Source organism: Rhipicephalus sanguineus, chromosome 7, assembly GCF_013339695.2.
Source record: "Rhipicephalus sanguineus isolate Rsan-2018 chromosome 7, BIME_Rsan_1.4, whole genome shotgun sequence".
NCBI classification, from domain to species: domain Eukaryota; kingdom Metazoa; phylum Arthropoda; class Arachnida; order Ixodida; family Ixodidae; genus Rhipicephalus; species Rhipicephalus sanguineus.
This window is the reverse complement of record NC_051182.1, coordinates 141199440-141216144: the sequence shown is the minus strand read 5'-3', so window position 1 is coordinate 141216144 and position 16705 is coordinate 141199440. Positions and strand designations below refer to the sequence as shown.

General features: G+C 49.5%; 1 protein-coding gene across 1 annotated transcript; it reads left to right on the top strand.

The window, feature by feature from the left end:
- The first annotated feature begins 14162 nt into the window (after nt 1-14162).
- On the top strand, nt 14163-16354 carry LOC119399082 (uncharacterized). Its single transcript, XM_037665896.1, has 2 exons — nt 14163-14638; nt 15514-16354. The coding sequence occupies exons 1-2, from the start codon at nt 14163-14165 to the stop codon at nt 16352-16354; spliced, it is 1317 nt and encodes a 438-aa protein (XP_037521824.1).
- The last annotated feature ends 351 nt before the right edge of the window (nt 16355-16705 follow it).

The window sequence follows — 16705 nt, the reverse complement described above, 5'->3', positions numbered from 1 at the left end:
TGTTCTTTAGTGTGTTCTTGTTTTTAATTTATTTTACCACGGTATGTGAGTGCTGTAGATATTACTGATTTATCATGACTCGCCCTTGTAAATGCTTTGGTCATAAAGGTACCTGTATAAAAGAATTTTAAAAAATCTATGCATGCAACCTCGACTCGGAGGAGCATTACAAACTCCGCCACAATAGTGTGACGTCAGTGATCACCTGCTGCAGTTGTAGACATGGGCGTCGGCATGGAGGTACTGTCCAATGTCCTGCCGTCGGCCGTCGTTGTAGTACACTATGCAATTCAAAAGCGTGCGTAGGATGTCAAAGTGTAGAGTACCGTCGTGTTCGCTATCCCTTTTATAATAATGTAGTAATATATTACGCATGCTCTTGTATTACTCGATAAGATGACCCAGTGTTGCTTTTACCAGCGGGAATACGCCAACAAACACCGCTAAGAATTCGCTACGATAAAACTGACGTCTTTCCTGTAACGTGAGTGCCGAAGTCACGAGGCACGGTAAGATGTATATACCCTTTACCCACTGGTAAGCCCACGATATTAACACGGCTACTGAACTTGCACGAGGCGTTGATCCACGTCGTAACACTTGGCTCTAAATAATAATAATAATAATAATAATAATAATAATAATAATAATAATAATAATAATAATAATAATAATAATAATAATAATAATAATAATAATAATAATATAATAATAATAATAATAATAATAATAATAATAATAATAATAATAATAAAGTAATAATAATAAGAGAAACGCGCCAAGAATGTGGTGACGGTGAAGCGTATTAGAGTGTAAAATAGGGTGCGCTTTCAAGATCGTGAACATTTCCCATTCTCCCGATGAAGAAGCCACCCAACGTGCTGACGCAAGAAAGAGGATGTCGTCGATGAGCCAACCGCGACGTTCGCGCAAGGGAGGTCGAAGCTAAGCGCCAACGAAGGGAAGACTTGGAAAAACATAGAAGTACGATATAGACGTCAGACAGTGCCCATGCGGCGCTGCGAAAAACACCGCCACCAGCGCCCTCATCGCAGCCCTGGCGCTAATTGGGTTGTACAAAGAGAACCGTCCGCAAGCGAATGTGCATAGGCCACAATAGAACCCCCCCCCCCCACCCCCCCCCCCCCCTCTTTCGTTGGTGTCGAGGAGCGGTTTCCTGAAAATCAAGGACCTGGAAGCTTCTTCCGCCAATCCACGCTTCAGAAACAAAGGAAGCTGATCAAAGCGAACTGCGAGTAGAATAGTTTTAGTTATTCCGGCGCGCTGCAACTCGCAAGTACAAGCGAGCATCGCACGACATCGAGTTCGAGGCAAGCCCTCCGACATCCGTTCTCTAGGGCCTAGATGCGTTAAAATCGGGTATATACGTAATGCCAAAGCGAAGAAGTACATACACGACCAATTTAGGCATGGATTTTACGATCAGTGGTACAAAACTCGCTTTATCAGGGACGAATGGCCCTGACGATTTTCACCTTTTCAGTTGCATGCTCCCTTAATTCATCTCTCTCTTCCTATGCATTCGACTGTTTTATTACGCATGCTCGAATGATCTCTTGATGGTCGTCTTCCGTTTGTATATACTGCAAATGGGGATACGTGCGTTTGCACTTTCGCGGGGTACAACCATGCTAAGGCAAAACCGTGGCCTCCGAGATAGCTACGGCAACCGCGGAGGCCACGGGCAAAACAAACCTGAAGGTGGTCACGACCAACATTTCGCGATTTACTTGTATGGTGCACGTGTTCGCTAGTTAGAACCAGAACTCTGAGCCTTCAAAACGTACGTCCGCGATGCTGTGTGGTGACGACCAACTCAAATTAGAGGTTGTCATGGTGTGCGTATCACACGTCTTCAGTCTGCCTCTAGTCTCACTTCGTGTTACACGGAACGCACCGCGGTCAGAGCATCTGCTGAGCTTCATAGTCAAGGTTACCATGGTTTTCCATCAGGGCTACGCAAAACAACAGCAGAGCCACATTATCACACTTTCTCATCGACCGGCTGTGGAGAACGCGGGTACTTCGCTTGCCCAACACGCTCGCAACGACCCGTATCCAGCGCTCTCGCCTTTCTTCTTCGTACGACAGCTGTGGAAATCGGTAAAACTGAACGTTGTTATTCAGACTTTTACGTCCGTGGAAATTCACAACGCAACAGTAGCGTCGATTGCGGCGTTTCTTCGTAGCGTGCGGAGCGGTCTTGTCTGCTGTTGTTTTCGCCGTCGTTCTGGCGACTGATCCAGCAAGCACTTCGTGACGGTTCGGTGGCGCGTCCTACTAGCGGGGAGAAATTCACGGCTCTCGTTCTGAGTGTTAAATGCGCAAACACAGGCGATAATAAGCTCAATCGCTGTTTCGCACTCGCCAGTTGCACCTCGTCCCACAGCAAACTGTGCGAGGTAGTCGGGCTTTGTACTACCCAACATTTCTCCGACAGGTGGCGTCACGCGTCTTGAAAATTCCAGAGTCCGACGTTTATAGATTGACGAAGGACGGGTATGGCCTTCGCTGTTGCGACAGTGTTCGCGAAGTGGAGCTGGCTGTATTTGTTTCGTTTTGTTTAGTTTTGGTGGGGCAGGGGGGTTCAAGCATACCTTACGTATCTTCGTGTGTGCGTTTGTATGTGTGCTTTAAAGGGTATATATCCGCATTTAAACCTAGAAGTGTTAGCGCCGATCGCAGCCATGGCGGTGAGTGTGGAACACTTTCGGCTGGGACCGAACACGCAGGTTCGGTCCCTGTCGGCGGCAAGTTATCTTTCCGTGCAGTTTACTTTCTTCACATATATCCCAATTATTACAAATAACATCCCCTATACTTTCCTTGGCATTATTGTCTGTTAGTTCTCAGTAATATTGTGTCTACAAACAAAATGTAGCCGTTAAAAGTCATCTTCTTTCCTTTATTCGTAGCAAGGGTCTCGTTCTGGCACACTTGATTCCTTCAGGTAGTATGCGAGGGATTATTGGTCAGCTGCCAGCTCGTAAAGGATCACGTGCTACGTGACGCCAAAAGGCAGAAAAAAAGAGTGTTCCACACTCGCCGTCATGGCTGCGATCGCCCTGACTAACACTCCTAGGTTTAAATGCACGTATATACCCCATAAAGTGGACGGGAGGATATGGCGCCGCCGTAGCTCAGTGGTAAAGTACCGGACGCGTTATTCGAAGGTCGCAGGTTTGGTCCGTGCCGGCGGCAAGTTATCTTTTCGTCCACTTCATTTTCTTGAAATTTATATCTCGATAATTACAAATACTATGCCCTATACTTTTCTTGGCATTACTGCCTGTTAGTTCTGATTAATATTGCATCAAACAAACAAAAACGAGCCCTTAAAAGTCATCTGCTTCCCTTAAATCTATAGCACAGTGTGTCAAAACGTAACGTATCGTCGTGATTGGGCCAGTAAGCTATACCTTTTCCACGCCACTGTGCCCGACGTGCCAAGCAAGCCCACGATATTCACACAACTGCTGAACTTACAAGAAGACGTCGATCCATATTGTAAGACTTCGCTCGGAACCAAAACGATTCGGCATATCCAGCTACTCGCTGACTGCCTCGCGCGAAGTCCCCCATCCTCCCTGGCAAAGTTAATGATCTACAGAAATTTTTGTCAGTGAACATGCGGGTCGCAGCCCACGACACAGCAAAAACCAAAGCTAAGGTACAAAAAGAAAGGAGCCGCATTGGTGTGCGACCCGCCCAGGCACACCGCGCATGGGCAGAAGAGCCAAGCCTCGCGCGTGAGCACGTACCGCGCGATGCTGCTCTAGTGGACGTAGGTAGCGTACCGTCCACGTTCTCTGCAAGGTTACGTGTGGGAGCCGGACATTTCAACGGCTGCGCGCACTCGTTAAGACACCGGAAGGACCGCCACAGAGTCACTTGATCCCTTTGCTCGAGTGGGTCTCCATGTTGTGCTCACGATTACCTTGTGACGGGCTTTTTGGCGCAGGCTCCTTTCCCAAGCGTCATCAACCCTGAATACAGGCCAAAGTGCCAGGCCGGGGGAGCGCTTGTGCCCATTTTTACAGAGACCGGTGGGTATCCGGCGGCAGCGGGATTTGAACCCGCGACCTCCCGCAGCCGAAGCGGACACTTTACCACGAGGCCACGACTGCGGTGACGGGGCAGGTCGGCGATGAGGCATTTGTATCTACGCTTCCCGTCCGACGTGAATTGCGTATGAGTGTGCAAAAAAGGGCGTGAGTGCACTTACAGAGAAACGGAAAAACAAAAAAGAAATACATCAGGGTGAATAGATGCAGTCACAGAACGAATGGTGTGAATTTCTTCCATGCATGATTCACGGAATGGCCTGTGGCTCACGGCGTGAGCGCAATGCGGAGCGGTTGAATTTCGCGCGGAAAGACAGCGCCGACCTTCAGAACGCCGCTCTAGCGCACCGCCTTCTCAGCCTGGTTGCGCAACGGATTAATCCTTATTCTGCCAAGTCTGCACTTTATATACGGAATTCTGCAATTGTTTTCCATGGTGTCACCATCTACCGCCGCTAATGCGAAGCACAGATTATTTTGCTGTTAGAGTGACAGATGGCGCAAAATTGGATTCTTTTCTTTTATTTATTTTTATTTTTTATAGAGAAAGGTGGTGTGAGCGTGACAAGGAGCACTAGCATTTGACGTCATAGATACCTGTCTGTCGCTCTAGTGAACGAAAGAATCTTATGCGTGGTTAATCATTGCGTGGGTTTATCGAGATACCGCCAACCTATTGTAACCCATAACAGCTCTTAATTTCTCTTCTGGGCGTTTTAATATCAAAGAATGCGGCCTTCATCTGGCACTCTTCTGACATCGCGGTCGATGTCACGTCCATTGATCCAACCATACGATCGGAGTAAAGCAAGAATAATTAGGGTAAGCAAGTCTGGTTTGCACGTGTGTGTCAGGTAGCGCAGTTATCCCTTTTTTGTCAAAATGTGTACGTTAAAGTCGCCGAATAGTATAAAGGGTATATGCTTCTAGGCGCTTTAAATTGCTTCGTCGCAAATATGATTCAGATAAGTCTACTGCAGGGTTGCCACTGACGTTTGAGTAAATGTCGCCAAACGAAGAGCAAAAGTGGCCAAAAGTCGCCAAAAGTCGCCATTTTTTTACAAATGTCGCCAAAGAAGTCGCCATTCTCGATATGTGCAGCATACCTAGTAATAAAAGTTCCCACTCACGGTATAGCCCCGTAGAATACAGTACCATCCAAGACCCTGATATTATGTTGACGTTTCTCAATGCCAGTCGTTTCGCCCGCTTCACCATGGGAGTGCATAGTGCTACTTCGCCGACTAGCCGCAAGATGTGCGTGGTAGCGCAAGGGTGGATGAATGAAACGCTCATGATATCCTTCCATCCCTGTCCGCTCGTTTCAAAGGTAAAAGTGTGGTAAACCTTGGGCGAAAACCGTGAAAGCGTTGTTTGTAGACAGCTTTACATACCCTTATATGAATTAAAAGTATTAAAAGGTTTATTGAAGGTAACACGACAGAATTCTTACAGGAACCGATCATTAGTGAGTCTTACACCTTTTCAGTGTGAACTAATATGATACGGGACGCCACTGACCCTTTCTTATAGTCACCTATATCTACACGCGGCAAGCTGATGCGTTATTAATGATCAGGTAGACAGTGTAAAACGTTACATAGCAATTGTTTTCATTGCACACGCTCACCGAGAACAGTGGAAAATGCCGCAATAAATATTTTTTTATTGCACGAATAGCCGCGTATCCGCCTCTCTTCGCTATTCCAAAACAGTCTTTGCGAGCTGAATGGGGGGTACTGCAACAGTGAATAAGTCACCAAGCTATTCAGAACAGTTGGAGCTTTGGCGGAAGACATGGTCGAAACAGGCGGCCAACCCGTCGTCTAGCACCTTCAGAAGCGAAACTTTACAGAAGCTTAAAGCACCTAAAGCCATAAACTTATAGACAAACACTGCCCCCTTGCGGTTTGCAAGGCAGTCCGCTGACTTACATTTTGCTAGAATGTCGCTGGGGGACTTTCGAGTACCTCCTGCATCTAGATGAATTGAGGAGATACACAGGAGTTACAGGACGGACATACCGAATGACGCGTAATATACACATACTACCCGTGGGTATAAACCCAAGAAAAATACAGAGAGTGTTGCCGATCAATCGTTGGGAAGACACTGAGCTTAGGTTGCATAACTCAGTGGAGACATAAGCCGAAAGTCGCCAAAAATTCGCCATGTCGCCATTCGTAATTTTAGGTAGCCACGGGCCTCTCAAATTCGCCAATTTGGCGAAAAGTAGCCACCATTGGCAACCCTGGTCTACTGCTAAACCGGATGTATCGATTTTACACGGTGAGGTGTCGTGAGCACGGACAACGAACAGCAACGGCCAAGTATCGACCCTAAGGCGCTTCGCCTCTAAAAAAAAAAAAGGAGCCTCATTGGTGTGCTACCCGCCCAGGCACACCGTGCAAGTGCACTCACACACCGTGAGTGCACTTGCAGAAAAACGCAAAAACAGAAAGACGCAGCAGGGTAAATAGATGCAATCACAGAACGAATGGCATGAATTTCTTCAATACCTGATTGACAAAATGGCCTGGGGCTCACGGCGTGAGCGCAATACGGAGCGGCCAAGTTTCGCGGCGCGGAAAGACAGTGCCTACCTTCAGTACGCCACTCTAGCGCGCTTGCTCCTCAGCCTGGTTGCGCAACAGATTAATCGTCATTCTGCACTTTATCCGCGGAAAGAGAGAGCGAGAGAATAAAACGTTTATTTGACATTCTTGAGAAGATCGGTGAGTGGGATCCTTAGTCCGGGATCCCATTGGCGTGGGCCGCTGTCCTCCCACGTTTCACGAGGGCCTCTTGGGTCTTCGGATTCGAGCTGGACAGAGCTGCCTCCCATCCTTTTATGTTTAGTTGTGTCCTGGAATAAGGTGCGTATTTGGGCCGGTTGGTACATGTTCAACGATACGAGAAACAGCGCGACACACGGGACAGTGAAAGAGACGGACCAAGCGCTTGGTCCGTCTCTTTCACTGTCCCGTGTGTCGCGCTGTTTCTCGTATCGTTGTGTCCTGGGTTGCATGGGTGTGACAGACTCACAAGCAGCTTACCGAAATTTCTGCAAAGGCCACATTGGCCCCATTGCGCACCGAATCCTTACACAGCTATCGTACCCACGCTCAGAGGGAGAATGGAAACAGCTGATATATGGATACCCGGCCACTGCGGAGTTAGGGGCAATGAGTTCGCCCACGCCTCGGCCCGGGAATTACTCTTCTGGACTTCCGACGCCGGCATATTGCATCCACCCTCGGCTATGCGTATGGACCCGCCTCTCACATACACAGAAATTCTACAACACCAAAGACTCGAAAGACGGAAACTTCCGCCCCCGGGTCCAAAACTCAGTAAGGAATCGCAGGTAGCGTGGCGTCGCCTGCATGGGATGGGGCCGGCATGTAGCCAAGCCCGGATACGTCCTGGGATACGTCCAAGATAGATCCCGATACACACGCACCCGACAATCAAACAGCCACCTTGTAGCACATGATATGGGAATCTGCGGAAATATGCGATTATTTTTAATGGCTTCGCTATCTATCGCCACTAAGGACTAAGGCGAAGCACAGATTACTTTGTTGTTAGAGCGACAGATGGCGCAAAAATGCTGTTCTCTTTCATTTAATTTTTTTTGTTACCGTCGAAGGCGCATCGCGCTCACACGCGTCTTTCAATGCGCCGTTTTTCAATAGCTGATGCTGTCTCGACCGTGTACTTGTCGACGATCGGCCGTTTTCTGATATCGCAGTCTGATCTTTTATCGAGCTCACTTGTCATTCACACTGACACATTGCATTGCTGCTGGGATATGAACGCATCACCGTCGTTGTTGCCTGTCGCATCCTTACGTATTAGTTTTCTTTCTTTCTTTCTTCTTCTTTCTTTCTTTCTTTCTTTCTTTCTTTCTTTCTTTCTTTCTTTCTTTCTTTCTTTCTTTCTTTCTTTCTTTCTTTCTTTCTTTCTTTCTTTCTTTCTTTCTTTCTTTCTTTCTTTCTTTTCCACGCGCTTGGCAGCGCAGCAGTTCATTTGTTGCTACAGGCAAATGGAAAATAAATCTGTGCTTCGCATTAGTGGCGGTAGATGGCGACACCATTGAAAATAATTGCAGATTTCCGTATAAATCCCTTTAGTGGAGTTCTCAGGCGCCGGAGTGTAAGCAAAAACTTGGATTTGTTGTTGGCCGATTTTGACGACTTGCAATTTTATGTACCTGCCTGCCCTATCCAGGGACGGGGTGCTGATCAGCGCCGTATAGTTCGTAGGGTGTAACCGGAGCTGGTCTTCGGTGACGACTTTGGACATAACGGGAAGAATCCTGAGCACCGAGGAAATCACAGCTACGTCTGTCCTGGAGGCGGAAGAGGCCGCCATCGCCATGGGAACGGTCATCGATGGGACGCTCTTCATCGTGTCCGACTCCATGTCAGCGATTAGAAGCTTTAGGTCAGGACAAGTGAGCGAAACCGCGGCAAAAGAACTCCAAGAGCCAGCGGTGAGCATTAGGCTTCTCTGGGTCCCCAGCCATGAGGGAACCCGGCAACGAAGCTGCCCACCTCGCGGCCCGCGCAAATACAAACCGGCAGAAAGAAGTGCAGCTTCATCCGGCAAACCCTGAAGAGGCATCAACAAGTTCTGGAGATCACCTCCGTCGACAAAGAGAGGAGCGTCAAATCTATCCTCCATGTGGAGGCCTAAAAAGACACCAGGCCGTGGCCTTGCGCAGAGTTCAAACGCGCAGTGTGCTCAGCCTCAGGAGACTGGCGGCCATCCTGAGGGATGACAGCGTCTCGTCGTGTACGTATTGCGGCCTAGCTCAGGCGGGACAGGACCACATTCTATGGGGATGTGACCGCCACCCGCCCCCTAAAGAGCTCCTGGAACTGCCCCCTCACCCGAAGAGTGGGAAAAAAACATTGCGTTGTCCAGAGCAGGCCACTCAGTCCAGGCTGGCGGAATGGACGGCGACCGCCGCGGCCCCTTGGGCCGCGACCTAGCATCCCCCCATGTCCTGGCTTCCTTTCCCCCCTCCCCTACTACTCAATAAAGTTGTTTCCTCCTCATTTCCGTATATAAAGTGCAGACTTGGCAGAATGAAGATTAATCCGTTGCGCAACCAGGCTGAGAAGCCGGTGCGCTAGAGCGGCGTTCTGAAGGTCTACTTTGTTTTTCCGCGCGAAATTTGACCGCTCCGCATCGCGCTCACGCCGTGAGCCACAGGCCATTCCGTCAAACATGCATGGAAGAAGTTCACGCCATTCGTTAAGTGACTGCATCTATTTACCCTGCAGTATTTTTTTTGTTCTTGCGTTTTTCTGTAAGTGCACTCACGCCCAGTTTTACACACTCATACGAAATTCACGTAGGAAGGGAAGCGTAGATATAAATGGCTCTTTGTCGACCTGCCACGTCACCGCAGTCGTGGCCTCGTGGTAAAGTGTCCGCTTCGGCTGCGGAAGGTCGCGGGTTCAAATCCCGCTGCCGCCGGATACCCACCGGTCTAGGTAAAATTGGGCACAAGCGCTCCCCCGGCCTGGCACTTTGGCCTGTATTCAGGGTTGATGACGCTTGGGAAAGGAGCCTGCGCCAAAAAGCCCGTCACAAGGCGATCGTGAGCACAACACGGAGACCCACTCGAGCAAAGGGATCGAGTCCCTCTGTGGCGGTCCGTCTGGTGTCTTAGCGAGTGCGCGCAGCCGTTGAAATGTCCGGCTCCCACACGCCAACTTTGCAGAATACGTGGACGGTATGCTACGTACGTCCATCAGAGCAGCATGGACGCGGTACCTGCTCACGCGCGAAGCCTGACTCTTCTGCGATGCGCGGTGTGCCTGGGCGGGTCGCACACCAATGCGGCTCCTTTCTTTTTGTTCTTTGGCTTTGTTTTTTGCTGTTTCGTGGGCTGCGACCCGCATGTTCACTGGCAAAAATTTCTGTAGATCACTAACGTAGCCAGGGGGGATGGGGGAGTTCACGCGGCAGTCAGCGAGTAGCTGGATATGCCGCATCGTTTTGGTTTCGAGCGAAGTCTTACAATGTGGATCGACGTCTTCTTGTAAGTTCAGCAGTTGTGTGAATATCGTGGGCTTGCCTCGCACGTCGGGCACAGTGGCGTGGAAAAGGGATAGCTTGTTGGCCCAATCACGACGCTACGTTACGTTTTGACACACTGTGCTATAGAATTAAGGGAAGAAGATGACATTTAAGGGCTCGTTTTTGTTTGTTAGGCACAATATTAATCAGAACTAACAGACAATAATGCCAAAGAAAGTATAGGGGATGGTATTTGTAATAATCGGGATATAAATATGAAGAAAATAAAGTGGAAGAAAAGATAACTTGGCGTCGGAAGGGACAAACCTGCGACCTTCGAATAACGCGTCCGGTGCTCTACCACTGAGCTACGGCGGCGCCATCTTCCCGTCCACTTTATGGGGTATATACGTGCATTTAAACCTAGGAGTGTTAGTCAGGGTGATCGCAGCCATGGCGGCGAGTGTGGAACACTCTTCTTTCTGCCTTTTGGCGTCACGTAGCACGTGATCTTTTACGAGCCTGCAACTGACGAATAATCCCTCGCATACTACCTGAACGCATCAAGTCTGCCAGAACGAGACCTTCGCTATGAATGAAGGAAAGAAGATGACTTTTAAGGGCTCGTTTTTCTTCATTAGACACAGCATTAATGAGAACTAACAGACAATCGTGCCAAGGAAAGTACAGGGGATGTTATTTGTAGTAATCAGAACATAAATGTGAAGAAAGTAAAGTGGGCAAAATGATAACTTGCCGCCGACAGGGACCGAACCTGGCGTGTTCGGTCCCAGCCGTGAGTGTTCCACGCTCACCGCCATGGCTGCGATCGGCGCTGACCAACACTTCTAGGTTAAAATGCGCATATATACCCTATAAAGCACACATACAAACGCACGCATGAAGATACGTAAAGTATGCTTGAACCCCTCCTGCCCGCACCAAAACAAAATAAAACAAAAAAATCCAGCCAGCTCCCCTTCGCAAACACTGTCGAAATACGAAGGCTATGCCTTTCCTTCGTCAGTCTATAGATGTCAGACTCTGGAGTTTTCAAGACGCGTGGCGCCACCTGTCGGAGAAGTATTGGGTAGTACAAAGACCGACTCGCTCGCACAGTTTGCTGTGGGACCAGGTGCAACTAGTGAGTGCGAAACAACGATTGAGCTTAATATCGCGTGTGTTTTGCGCATTTAACACTCAGAACGAGAGCCGTGAATTTCCCCCCGCTAGTCGGACGCGGCACCGAACCGTCAGTCTCAGTGCCGACTGAGTCCGAAGCTCAAGATATATTTTTTGGGTGAGTCCGAGTGAGATCCACCCTTTTTTGCCGACTTATGGTCCTGTATATTCAGCAGTACTATCAGTCGTATATTGGCTTGCGTTTGTACTAAAGGATATTCATTTATATATATATATATATATATATATATATATATATATATATATATATATATATATATATATATATATATATATATATATATATATATATATATATATATATGAATGTGTGAAACAAGGACGACGGAGGCTTCAAATCACAACAAACAATTTACATTACGAATACGTCTTATACGAAATGTCGACCCAAGGAAGCGGGACAGGGAGGCCGATTTAATGAGCTTGGACAGCAGCAATCGCCCAGCAAAAGTGGCAGCGTCTATCCATCGCTACAGCCAAGGGACCTCTCCCCCCGGCATTGCGCGGGCTGCCCCCTTTAAGGGGTATTCGGACGGGGGAGAAATGGTCGGGGGAGACAAGGGGATTGCTGATCACGTGACCGCGTCGTCACGGATTAGCGAGTGGGCGTGACCCCCCGCGCCTTCTCGGGGGAGACGGGGACCTTTTCCCCGAAAGGACAAACAATCCCCCGGCGGTGGGGGATATTGCGGAATTTCGGGCTCTTGTTTGGCCACATTGTTGCACTTGCTCCTGCAGAGAGCGGCAGCGGGTGTACAGTCTGCAGCTGCATGGTCGTCTGCAGCTCGTCAAACGGGTGGTGCCAGCCACCAGAGTAGTCTAGTAACATGGTCTCCCACTCCGTTCGCCTAGTCCGTGTGAGTAGGGGGCATTTGTGGAGACTTCTCCTCGCGAGCTGACGTCACTAGGCTCCGCCTTGATCCCCTAGCATTTCTCCCCCGTCTGAATACCCCTTTAAACCGCGCCGGTGGGCCTCGCGTACCGCCACTGCGCAGTGCGCGGTGCTGTCTCGAGATAGCCTGCGCGCGTGGTTCCAACAACGTCAAAGAACAGGCGCCGGCAGCTCCGAAGAGAGTGAGCACAGGCTTCTGTGTGAAAAGAGCGCGCCTGAGAAAAGTTTAACTTCTCGCTCCGCTTGTAAGCTCTCCATGCCGCGCGCGAGTGCAAGATTTGGCTGAGCTGTTCACAGAAGCGTCTGCTTTCCGCTGTGTGTGTTTTTTCACCAAGCACGAGGGGTGCTTCATGGCCCCTTAACTAGCCTAGACGGTATGAGCGCTACGCTGACGATGTCGCGATGGTCAGCTCGAGCACGCGGGTTCAATTCCTGGCAATGGTGGCATTGAATTATAATAACTCCTGTGTACTTAGATCTAAGTGTACGTTAAACAGCCCGAGGTGTTAAAAATTAATACGAATTCGTCCATCTACGACGTGCCTCGCGATCATATCGTGGTATCGGCATAGCCAAAACCCTCTGAACTTCATTTAATGTCAACGCACGTTTCTGAATGCAGTCGGTCCCAACCAAAACATAGATATGAGCTCCGCCCCTGTACTGCGGTGCGGCTGCCATTTATCTGTGCAATAGTGTAATGCCAAACCCGCCACGGTGGTCTTGTGGTTATGGTGCTCGACGAAGGTCGCGGAATCGAATCCCGGCAGCGGCGACCGTATTTTCGATGGAGGCGGAAATACTAGAGGCCCGTGTACTTAGATTTAGGTGCACGTTATAGAACCCCAGGTGGTCGAAATTTCCGGAGCCCACCACTACGGCGTCTTTCATAATAATATCGTAGCTTTGGGACGTTAAACGTCAACAATTATATTAAATATTATGTGCAGGGCCACGTGGTTTGCGTCGGAAGCGATGTACTTTCGCTGCTAATGCAAATACTACGCATATTATTCATTAAAAGTTCATCGTCGCTACTCAAGGTATTACGTTTCCCCAACCAGTGATGTGTGCATCTTTGCTGAAATTTTACCCAGGGAATTCAATTTTTCGACCGAAATTCGGTGACACGAACATGTTTCTGTATAAGAAGGTCACCTACCTGAAATACGCAAAAGGCTTGACGTCACAGAAATGAGAAAACGTAAGCAGGATGGGGTATCTATGCAAGTTCTCTCTGCGCGGGGTAGCGACGGCTGTGGGAAGTGCTTACATTTATTCGTAGGTTGTAACCGACAGTAATACTCGCAGGATTTTTTACCTTGATGCACCACTTCCTGAGGCGTGTTCATGGAAGGCTAGCGTACGCCGATTACCGAAGGGCCTCGGTAGCCTTTATTATTACCTGTTATTTCTATGTAAACCAACGGAAGATTTATAGCCTATGTCGTAAAAACGACACTTAACCATCTTATCACTATCAGCAGCGTGTGTCATAAGTTCTACCTATAACTAGCACGCTTGTAAGGACAAGATTCTTAACAGTAAACAAGAAGATTCATAACGTCGCTAGCGTGCAAATGCACGAGAAAAACAAAACAAAAATGTTATATCTGGTGCCGAGTCTCTCCAATTCGTTTTTGCGATAGTGCGTAGGCAAATACAAGTTTTTGGTCTACGACGATAAAAGTTTCAGGAACAGTCCAGCGGGATTGCTCGAAACCGCAGCGACTGAGTGTAACAACGGTCGGACGCAGCAATATATCTGATGTGACGTCAAGACTTGTGAAAGGGTACATTGGTCTCCCCTTCCACACGGTGAAAGGGTACACGTCCAAGCTAAGCAATGGTAAGGGCGTGTTCTGGTTTGTGCCGTTAAACTCCGTCACTGAGCAGTTGAAGGCCCTTTTTACTACAACGGCTGCCTATTACCTTCCGACAACGCCATGATCAAGAAGGTGCGCATCGGAACGGAAGAAATGGATTCCGAAGAAATCAACCGACGCTTTCCGGCAGTGAGGCTGAACGTTCCTTGCAGCGCGAAATGTGGTGTTGGTGGCGAAGACGGTGTCAGCATTTCGACGTCCGTCTGTCACACCTTCGAGAATCTGTCCCGTTGGAATTACGTATTGTGGCACGTCGGCTTGCAGTTGCGGGAACTTCGCGGTCCCGGAAAGCTGTCTCTGGTGCAGGCCGCCTACAGGGGCCGGGGCGGCTCTATGCTACAAGCGCGCAGCCGTCACGCCCGGATTCTCATTCGTGTCCTCCTGGTGCAGTACAGATGCGTCGAGAGCCTACACGTGGAGGACGCCCTCGAGGAAGGTAGTGGACTCGGCGAGTTCCGGGAGTGCGTCGTCTCGACGTTTCGGGAAAACACGAGCCTACGGACCTTGATTCTCGGTAGCCTCTTCAGCGAGTACAGGTGAGCATGGTTTCAGTCGGAACTTCGTAGAGTTAACGAACGTCTTGTCGCGGGGCCTCAGGTAGCAGCTGCTGTGTTGTGGCAGCTGCAACCCGCCCCGGTGGTCTAATGGTTATACGTCGACTGCTGACCCGAAGGTTGCTGGATCGAATTCCGGCCACATTTTGATGGAAGCAAAAGGCTTAGGGACCATGTCTTCACTTAGATTTAGGTGCACGCCAAAGTACCCCAAGTGGCGGAAATTTGCTCAGACTTCCACTACGGCGTCGCTCATAATCACACCCCGTGGTCTCGAGACGTAAAACACCCAAAATTATTATTCGTTGCGACAGCTGCGTGCTTCCTTTTACATTGGCAATATATGACGCGGACATGGCATGCTTTGCTCCCAGTGAAAAATATACCACGTGTGGTGTCAGTGCGGCGTCGGCCTCTGAATTCCTTTACGAAAAACTGCAGCCCGATCGACTGATTTGCCATTTTCTCAGTACTTGATCTGTATGCTTTACGCCATAAGTTACGATGAGGGCAGAAATTAATTAGTGAGGAATTGGGGTTTGTTGGCGTATTGAGACGCTAAAGTCGTAGTCGCGCAAACTGCTGATAAAGCGAATGCAGATGTGCCCAGAGCTCGAAGTAGCACTACACGATGACCAACTTTCATAAATTGCTATCGCGTCGCTGAAATAGTCAGAGCGAATCCGGATAGAAGCACTTGGTTTGCCGGTCTTGTGGGGATACGCACGCGCACCCCTTTAGTTTGTTTCAAGCTACTTAATAAAAGATGTCGCGTTTCTTTGTCGAACAATTCGTTCCGAACGCTGTGTTCACTCTTAAATAAACTCAGTGCGCCAAACTTTCCTTCCTTCACACAGGAGCATCCGAGAAGAATTGTTCGGAGCCATCGCCAGCATGACGAACCTGTGCGAGTTGGCCGTATTAGGCAGCGCCGCAGGGCCATCGGTCGTGCTGGAGGCGGTTTGTAAGCTTCTCGTGGACACCACGTGTCTCGTCACTCTGACGATTCCTCGACTCGTTTTCGACGACGGAAGCGGGACTCGCCTGACCGCCGCGCTCCGACGTAACAAAACCGTCCAGAACCTGTCTCTGCACGTCAGCGTCATGCATTCATATATGCAGAGCGGAATTCCGAGGTTCTCCCACTTTCTAGCCAACAGCAAGCAACTGACTTCGCTGAGCGTGGAAGGTGTGGATACGGTTCCCGTAAGCACGTTCGAAGACATCAAGTGCATCGTTGCGCCGTGCCGCATTCGTGGCAACCTGCAGAAGCTCCGACTAACAGGCTTCCTGTTAAGCGCCCCTTGCTCGTGCCTCTTCGCTGCCCTCGTGTACGGAAAAGAAGGGTGTCTCAAGAGTCTGGACATAGCCGGCTGCCGCTGGAGACCGAAGTCACGGTTACAACGAACGCGCGACGCTGGACCTAGTGACGGCGAACAGGTGGGTCGATCCACGATGGCGCACCGCAGCTGTCACCGGACTCAGGCGTTCGGCCGCAGTGCGCGAGTGCGACTCTCGTTTTTGGCCTTGAGACTCGAGGGACTCGAGCCAGAAGATCTGCGGCTTCTACTGAACACCGCCCTTACCGTGGAACCTCTCAAAACTATCTCGTTAATTGAGAGGCGTGCCCCTCGACAAACTGAAGACAGTTTGCCGAATGATCCGGGAGACCGGAATGAGCGGACGAGTCTCTATTGAAGATGCCTACATAATCGACTCCTCCGGACTAAATGACCTTCGGGGGTATCCGGAAGCGTTATCTAAGGTGTCGATCAGGTCTTTCCCCTGGCAGACCCCGAGGACGTTTAAAACCGCGGTCCACCTGGCGTGCTCCTGGTATCAGGTCACCGTTCTCACAGTCAGCTTGGCGCAGAGCATCCTTTTGAATGTCGACACGTTTCGCGCACTGTGCAACTGCTTGAGCACCACTGAGGGCGCTGTCGCTGACCGGATGTGACGACCCGGATCTGAGCCGTAGTCTTCGATTGGCAAGTCAACCTTACAGCTTACTCCTGGATATGATCTTTAAGAACGTGGCAACCCAATCAC

What these genes read in the sequence shown, in the direction of transcription:
- LOC119399082 (XM_037665896.1), top strand. Translation starts at nt 14,163, where the DNA reads ATGATCAAGAAGGTGCGCATCGGAACGGAAGAAATGGATTCCGAAGAA. An exon ending in AGCCTCTTCAGCGAGTACAG is followed by an intron (nt 14,639 to 15,513) that starts GTGAGCATGGTT and finishes TCCTTCACACAG; the next exon opens with GAGCATCCGAGAAGAATTGT.